We start from the raw sequence: 8,860 nt of genomic DNA on the forward strand, positions 1-8,860 counted from the left end.
AAACCCCCCACTATAATCAAAAGCCCCACTTATTTAAAAAAATAACATGAGCTGGAGTGGTGTCACACAGGCCTTTATCTCAGCACAAACGGCAGAGGTAGGCAGATCAGGACTGCACTGCTGGATCTGCCCGAGAGTGACTTTTGTATAGAAAAAGTGTAAGCAAGCAGTCAATTCAAAGAGCAAATGCAGGGGAGTGTCAACCAGCACTTGATCTGGTGGCGAAGATCTTCCTTCCAGACATTCTAGCCAACCAACAATTCAATATTCTGCCCAATTCAGATACAAGAGTGTCCTTCTAACCTTGTAGGCTGTGCAAAGGCAGTCCTGTTGGCATTGGGAAGCCAGTCTCTCATTTAAGGGGCATCAGGATTGGTGCAGGGCAGTTCATTCACAGAACAGTCTCTTCCTGGCCTTGCATGGGAACCTCGGAGAGGATGGAGGGCTCTGCTCTTTGGGACTTCCAGGAGGAGATGGAGGCAGAGGCTGCAGGGGCGAGCTGGGAAAGGGTCCCAGCAGGTAGCTGTCCTGGTCCCAGACAGACCTTGGAGAATATGGCTCTGCACTAGGGGAATGCCCTGAAGGATATGGTTCTGGGATGTGGCCCTGAGGCCAAGGACTGGGCATCCTGTTGGTGGAGGAAAAGTGCTCACTTGCCTGACCAGCTGGAGGATCCATCCAGGGTGACAGGGAGCCAGAGTCCTCATCCTCATCATAGGATACCTCTTGGTAGGAACTTTCTAGAATGAACTGACAGGGGGATCCTGGCTGGAGGACCAGCAGGTGGTCCACTGGCAATTCCAGGACAGCGCCCCCCTGCGGGCTGGCGGAGAAGATCCCAGGCTGTCCAAGATGGTCTGAAGCCTGGAGGCCCTCGGGCACCAGGATGATGGTGTTTTCAGGGAGCTCCACTTCCAGGACTGAGGTGGCATCCGGCTCCAGCAGCAGTTCGACGCCATCCAGCTGCTGCTGCAGGGCACAGTCAGCGACCAGGATCACCATAGAGTTCGATACATAGCTGGCGGACGCTGTTGACTCTTCCAGGCTGAGTGGCCCCTGGGGCTCGTGGAGGCGGCGGCGCTTGGCAGGGCTGGGTCCTTGTGGCTGTGGTGTCCAGTAGGGCGCGGGGTCGGTGTCAGAGCTGCTAGGCTGCATGTTCAGCATGTGGACGGCTCTGTCGGGCTTGGAGACTCGGAGTGCCGTGAGGACAGTGTCGCTGGTGCTGGCGGAGCAACTGCAGTCACAGGCCCTGGAGTCCTGAGCTTTATTCACGTCACACCGGATACACCCAGGACGTCAATTAAATCCCCAGTGTTGGACCGGAAAGTCAAGTCGTGAAAAGTCACGCTAGGCTCCGCCCCTCGAGCCTCCAATTCAGAGGCTCCGCCCAGGAGTGTGGGCAGGGCTTTCCAGTAGCCTAGGCTGTACTCGAGAAATGCTTTTGGAATTGAGCAACCAGAATATCTTTCGTGTCTTTTATTTTTTATTTCTTTATTTTTTTTCGAGACAGGTGTTCTGTCTGTAACAGCTATAGCCTTTCTGAAACTTTCTCTGTATACGGGGCTAGACTAAGAGTCATCAATATCTGCCTGCCTCTGCCTCCCGAGTGCTGAAATTAAAGGCATGTACCAACACCGCTTGGTTTTTATTTTTAATGTTTTTGGTTTTCTAGAATGGTTTTGTCTGTAGCTTTGGAGCCCATCCAGGAGATAGCTTTGTAGACAAGGCTGGCCTCGAACTCACAGAGAACAGCCTACCTCTGCTTTTGGAGTGCTGGGATTAAAGACGTCTGCCAACAGCACATGGCCGGCTTTTTTTTTTTTTTTGACATTTTCGGAATAGGACTTTAATATGGGTGATCTTTAGAATTCTGTTTTCGAGTGTTTCTGAAATTTGAAAGACCACATAGAATTTACCAGGCTGGTCTACAAAGCTCTAGGACATCTGAGACTCTAAAGAGTGGTCCTGTCTCTTCTCTCTTAAAAAATAATCACTGGAAAGAATGCTTCCTCCACTTCGCCAATATTCAGTTTTCTTAACTTCAGTGCTTATCAAATTATTTATTTTGTTTTCATTTTTCGGAGAAAATGTCACTGTGTCCGTGAGTCCTGGGGTTGATAGAATGTGATTTCAGCATCATGAGAGGGAGTATCTCAAGTTTTAGTCCAGCCTGGATCACATATTGGGACACCATTTTCAAAACCATGGATCACATATTGGGACACCATTTTCAAAACCAAACAAGCAGCCGGCTGGTACTGGCACACACCTTTAATCCCTGCACTTGGGAGGCAGAGACAGGTGGATCTCAGTGAGTTTGATGCCTGCCTGGTCTCAAAAGGGAATTCTAGGCCATCCAGTTCTGCTACACAGAGAAACTGTGTTTGGAGAAACCTGCCTCAAAATCAATACAAGCCAAAATAAATAAATCAATAAAGCCAAAAAAGGAAAATAACAAAAGAAAACAAGAACAAAACCCACTGATCATGGGTTAGAATGCTGGCTCAGTGGTTAAGAGCATGTGCTATTCTTCCTGAAAATCTGGGTTCAGTTCCAAGCACCCAAATGGCCGCTAATAGACATGTTTAATTCCAGTTCCAGGGTTCTGATACCTCTTCTGAACCACACTGGCAACATGCAACTAGATGGTGTACAGACAAACATGCAGGCAAAACATCCACACACAGTAAGATAAAAATAAACATATTCTTAAAAAAAAAAACAGAATACATGAGGGAGAAAATTTTGTTGAATGCTTGAGTTTCACGATGGTACCACCACACTCGAGTTACAGCCTGCTATGGATCGAACCTGGGACTTTGTGCATGCATCCTAACCATCTTTTGGAACACATGTCCCGTCCCGTGGTTTGTGAACTGCACAGGTGTTTCTTCATCTCTGTGAAAAGGCTCTTTAAAATACTAACGTGAAACATTCAGGTAAAGATTTCCTTAAGATTAAGGGCAGTCATAAAATTGTTAAAGATAGGCCCAATGTGTTGGATGGTCACCTAGAACCTGCCCCCCAGGGTGGTAGAAATAGGAATGTGAGCCTAGAGGTCAGTCCCACTGGAATGAGCCCCTGTAAAAAGAACAAAGAAAAAAAAAAGGACAAGGGAAAGAAAAGGAAATATAAAGAGAGCTGGAGAGATAAATAAATTTAACCCTCTCCCCTCATAAAAAGTCTTAAAGTGGTGGCACCTAATGCTTTTAATCCCCTTTCTAAGGGGGCATAGGCAGGCAAATCTCTGAGTTTAAGGTTTGCCTTGTACTACATAGTTTCAGGACAGACAGGGCTACACAGAGAAACATATCTTTTCAAATAAACCAACAATAATAAGAGAGACAGAGAGAGATGAGAGAGAGAGAGAGAGAGAGAGAGAGAGAGAGAAGACAGAGAGAGACAGATAGAGAGAGGGAGGTATGGAGGGAGCTTGCTGTTGTGGTACACCCCATTACTTTTGTTAGAGACAAGAATACTTCTGTTTATTTGAGATAGTCCTTTCCTACATAGTGAGTTCCAGGACTCCATAGAAAGACCGTTCTTAAAACAATAGGAAGAAAGAAAGCAGAAGGTATCATTTAGAGCATTAAATATTGAAACAACATAAAGCTGTCGATGATGGTACATGCCTTTAATCCTAGCACCCAAGAGACAGAGGCAGGTAGATCTGTGAGTTCAAGGACAGCCTGGTTTACAATAACTACCTCTAGGTCAGGCTCCAATACTTCAGAAAAAATTCGAAGCACTAAAAATAAAAATTTAGTATTCAAATATATGTCCTACATTCTATTTCTCATTAATTATTTCTTCATAAACATAATTTAACCATGATCCAATGTGGTATGTGGAGGAGGATGACCTTGAACTTCTGATAATCCTGCCTCTCCCACCACACTGACCTGAGCACAGGGATACCCTGCCCTATCAGGTTTTTGTTGTGCTGGGTTTTGGACACAGTGTTTATTGCAGCCTAGGCGAGTGTTCTACAGCCACAGTATATCTCCATGTCCAATTGTAGCAGTGTTAAAAACTACATATTTCAACCCCCGAAAAACCTAGCATTTAATTTCTAGTTTAGTTACTGTGGAATATGATGCAGACATGTATTTTAATTTAAACCAAAGACACATCATTTCTGTCTGATAACCTCCTGTGAGAAGCTCACTGGTACTTTGCATTCCTTCTGATTAACATGCCATGTCTCCCCACCTTCTCCCTCTCTTCTTCCTTTTCTTCTCCCTTCCTTCTTTGAATCATTATTAGGGATTAAACTGCATTCTAGGCAACTGGTTGAGCACCTAGCCCCAACGCCAAGCCCTATGCCTCCACTTTTAATGTATTTTCCCAGTTTCCATCTTTGCCAGCTCTGTTTGTTTTCATTTCCCTGCTGTACCATCTCTCAGTTTTCCTTCAAAGTTGTTTTATTTTGAGACAAGGTCTTGGTAAATTACCAGACCTGGCTTGAAATTGCTGTGTAGAACAGATTGTCCTTGCACCTGTGATTCTTTGGCCTCAGCCTTCCTCGTAGCTGGTCAGAGGTGCTCACAGGACTCAGCCCAAGGCTTGGCTCCTCTCATCAATTCAGTGCTCCCTCCTACTTCATAGCTGTTGACTCTGTTATTGTCCCTACTTGGAATTCTTCCTTAATCACAATTTCAGACAGCTTATTCTCAGAGCACCCTCTTCTAAATGCCCAATAAGTCTCCTAAATATAAAAATTCTATTACAGCTGGGCGGTGGTGGCACACAGCTTTAGTCCCACCACTCGGGATACAGATAGGTGGATCTCTGAGAGTTTGAGGACAGCCTGTTCTATAGAGTGAGCTCCAGGTAGGCTCCAAAACTACAATGAAACCCTGTCTTGAAAAATAAAAATAAACAAACAAATAACAGGTATTTTTTGTGTGATATATTTTCATTAACAATATCATCGGGTCCTCTCTCCCCTACTTCCTTGAGAGTTCAAGTCCATGAGTAGTTACTGCAATCACATGCAACCACATGACCACTTGGTTACTTTTAGAAAGAATCTCAGTTAACTGAGTAAGGACTTCATTCAGAAAAAGGCATTTTGAAGGCCAAAGTGAATTGCACTCATTGTCTGCACTATCCAGCTACTTTCTATTATCTTTAGCAAGGAGTCCACACTAATTGGGGTTGGCCTTTCTGCCACAGAGCAGGAAGTATTTTCTGTGGCAATGTAGACCATACTCTAAATAATAGCTACCTCCACATCCATGTTTACGGCAGATCTATTCCTAATAGCCAGGAAGTGGAATCAGCTGAGATGTCTTTACTTTTCCTTGGCTGTGTTGAAATACCCTGATGACAGAACGTCAGGGAGAAAGAGCTGATTTCGGCTCAAGAGTTCAAGGCTACGTTATATCCGGAGAGACTGGTGAGGCCACTGGTGCTAGAAGCTGCTGCTCACACTGCATCCAGTCAGAGAGAAGAGAGCAGGGATGCTGGTGCTCAGAGCACTTTCTCCTTCCCTGTGGATTAGGATTCCAGCCTAGGAAATGGTGCCACCTACAGTGGGCACCTCTTTCCATCTCAGTGAATGTGATCAAGGTAGTCTCCCAGGACATGCTCAGAACTGCATTCCCCAGGGATTGCTAGGCCTCATCAACTTGACAGTGGAGACACCATTACACTGTCTACTAAGTGGTGGATGGAGGTGAAAATGTGGTTTCTGCATAAGGTGGGATTTTATTCAGATATAAAGAAAACTGAAGTTACAAAATTTGAAGAAAATTCAGAAAACTGACAAAATATACATATTAAGTGAGATAACCTAGGCTTATAAGCAGGAGCCCAGTGTTTTTTATCATATGGAGATCTTAGCTTTGAATTTTTATATGTGTATTTAAATGGAAATAAGGTGTATAGAGGTCAGAGAACAAGAAAGGACCCACGGGAGGAGAAATAAAAGACTTTATAAGAGAGGTGGGAGGGTCACAGAACACATGGGACATGAAAATGGAAGGGGGTAGTTGAGAGTACTTAGGGGCATTTAAACCAAAATCGGGGGTGGGGGCAGAGAGATGAGTGAGAGGAGGCAATGGGAGAGGGTCAACCCCAACTATGCTCAAAAATATCACAAGGAGACTTGCTACTTTGCAAACAATTAAAATATCAGCAATGCAACTGTGATTTGTCAGAATTGCAGCATCTTTTGAAACTTTTGTTTCTCTTCTTAAGACCTGTCTACCAAGTCTCAGTCTCTGAACACAGTTGGAGACCATTTTCCCAGTTCATGAGGACCTGATCACAAGGGAACCTTTGAATCTTTTATGCCTTGTTCAAGGACCTGGGAAAGGCTGATGGAATACCAGTTAACACTCTAGGGATATAACCATCCTCCTTGGGTAAAGGAAAAGGACATTGAATATTCTGGTTTTGAAATTTATTGAGGAAGACATTATTTTTTTGAGATAGTGTCTCCCTCTATGGTCCAGGCTGTCCGAGATTTACAATTGTTCCCCTCTCCCCCAGCTGCCTGAATGCTGGGATTACAAATGTCGGCTACTATGTCCATTCTGGAATATACTTAGTTATACAAGTCCACATGCAAAGTGGGATTTTCTCTTTTAACATCTCGTGAGTGCATTACAGAGCTAGAAGAACATTTTCAGTCAAGCGACCAAGGTTTACAGAAAAAAACTGTGATACTAGAAAATGCATGGATTATTTGAACTATTGTGTATCCGTGCAGTCCTTTACTACAGCAAAGGTGCTAGACAAAGCTACCAATATTTAATGTAGAAATAATAGCACACATATCATTTTAGACAGGGTCTCATCTGTGTAGTTCTCATTATTCTGGAACCTGCTAAGTAGAGTAGGTTTGCATTGAACTCAGAGATCTGCCTGCCTCTGTCTCCCAAGTTCTGGGATTACAGATATGATTCAATTACCTTTTCTACCTGTATTGATCCTACCAAATAATTTGTGATATTTATGGCTGAGAAAATGTAGTCATTAAGCTAATAGATACAAAACAACAATACTTAAAATTTTTTTATGGAAAAAGGACATAACATTCAAGAGGCAGAAAATTTAGGTAAACTTTGACTAAAATTGTGAAAAAATTATATAAATATATACACACAAATATAAACACACACACAAGTACATATACTGTGCATTGCTTTAACTGTGTTAGTCTTTCTATACCACATGAATGCCTAGTGCCCAAGGAGACCAGAAGAAAGCTTTGGATCCCTTGGAATTGCAGTTAGAGATAGTGAGATGTTATGTGGGTGCTGTGAATTGGACCTGGGTCCTCTGGAAGAGCAGCCAGTGCTCTTAATCACTAAGCCATCTCTCCAGTTCCAAAGCAAGTTGAGTTTAAAGAACATTTAGTTAGACGTTCTGAAATGAACAAGGCACCAGTAAAGGGAATACTGTCTTCTAAGAAAAACAAGCAAAATTTTGAAAAGGATGAGGCTAACTGTAAGAGAGAAACACATTACAATTAAGGCTATGGAAACATAGACAGAGACATGGGGGAACACGTCATAGAACAGGACACCATTTCCCGATTGGAGAGATTGGAGAGAGGTCCAGTGGCCTAAGAGTGATTTCTATTCCTCTCTTTTGTATAGAGACTCGGGATTCATACTCCTGAGCTACATCCCCAGCCCAGTGAGACATTTCATATATTGAGACTTGAAGCATGAATTAATGCAAAGGTGTAGTTCACTGAGTCCCAAATGACAGATTTCTTTTTCTTTGATTTATTTATTAATTATACATACAGCATCTACCTGCATGTATCCCTGCAGGCCAGAAGAGGACACCAGATCTTATTACAAATGGTTGTGAACCACCATGTGGTTGCCGGAAATTGAACTCAAGATATCTGAAAGAATAGTCAGTGCTCTTAACCTCTGAGCCATCTCTCAGCCCCTAAATGAGAGATTTCTATAACTAACCACATCCATGTGAAACTAAAGTGAGCAGATTAATTACAAAGCAGTACAGAAACTTTTTTCAAGTTGATAAAATTCACATTTTACTTGTATAATTTTAAACTTTTTATTCATTTTACATACCACCCACAGTTTACCTTCCTTTCTCTCCTCCCTGTGCCTACAACACCCATTTCTCAGAAAGAATAATTCCTCCAGTGAGGGAATCATCAAGGTCTCCCTTATCAGGTTGAGGCAGGAACGAACTCTTCCCCACTGCTTCAAGGCTGAGAAAGGCACCCACCATAGAGAATGGGTTCTAAAAAGTCAGCTGATGTACCAGGGACAGATCCTGGTTCCACTACTAGGAACCCCACAAACAGACCAATATATACAAATGAAACCCACAGACTGGTGGTGGTGGCGCACGCCTTTAATCCCAGCACTTGGGAGGCAGAGGCAGGTGGATCTCTGGGAGTTGAGACCATCATGGTCTACAAGAGCTAGTTCCAGGACAGGCTCCAAAGCCACAGAAAGACCCTGTCTTGAAAAATCAAAAACAAACCAAACAAAAAACAAATGTGACCCACTTGCAGAGAACCTAGGTGAGTCCCGTGCAGGCACCCTAGTTGTCATTCTAGAGTCCATGAGCTCCCAAATGCTCGGATCATCTGTCTCTGTGGGTTTGCCCATCGTGATCTTGACTCTGCTTGCCTATATCATCATCCTCTTCTTTCTGTTCGGCCCAAGCTGTGCTGTAGATCTTTGCATCTGCTTCCATCAGTTACTGGATGAAAGCTCTATGGTTGCAATTAGGGTAGTTATCAATCTGATTACGGAAGAAGGCCAGTTCAGGCACCATCTCCACTGTTGCTAGGAGTATTAAGTGAAGTTATCTTTGTGGGTTCCTGGAGGTTTTTTTTTTTAGCACAGGTTTCTCCCTA

General features: G+C 43.5%; 1 protein-coding gene across 1 annotated transcript; it reads right to left on the minus strand.

The window, feature by feature from the left end:
- Positions 1-387: 387 nt before the first annotated feature.
- LOC121464549 (proline-rich protein 23A3-like) lies at positions 388-1,164 on the minus strand. The gene has a single exon (XM_041677580.1). The coding sequence runs from the start codon at positions 1,162-1,164 to the stop codon at positions 388-390; it is 777 nt and encodes a 258-aa protein (XP_041533514.1).
- Between the last annotated feature and the right edge of the window lie 7,696 nt (positions 1,165-8,860).

This window comes from Microtus oregoni, unplaced genomic scaffold (assembly GCF_018167655.1).
Source record: "Microtus oregoni isolate MIOR12 unplaced genomic scaffold, Mior012 000028F_ref0000031, whole genome shotgun sequence".
Taxonomy (NCBI): domain Eukaryota; kingdom Metazoa; phylum Chordata; class Mammalia; order Rodentia; family Cricetidae; genus Microtus; species Microtus oregoni.

What these genes read in the sequence shown, in the direction of transcription:
- LOC121464549 (XM_041677580.1), bottom strand. Translation starts at nt 1,164, where the DNA reads ATGCTGAACATGCAGCCTAGCAGCTCTGACACCGACCCCGCGCCCTAC.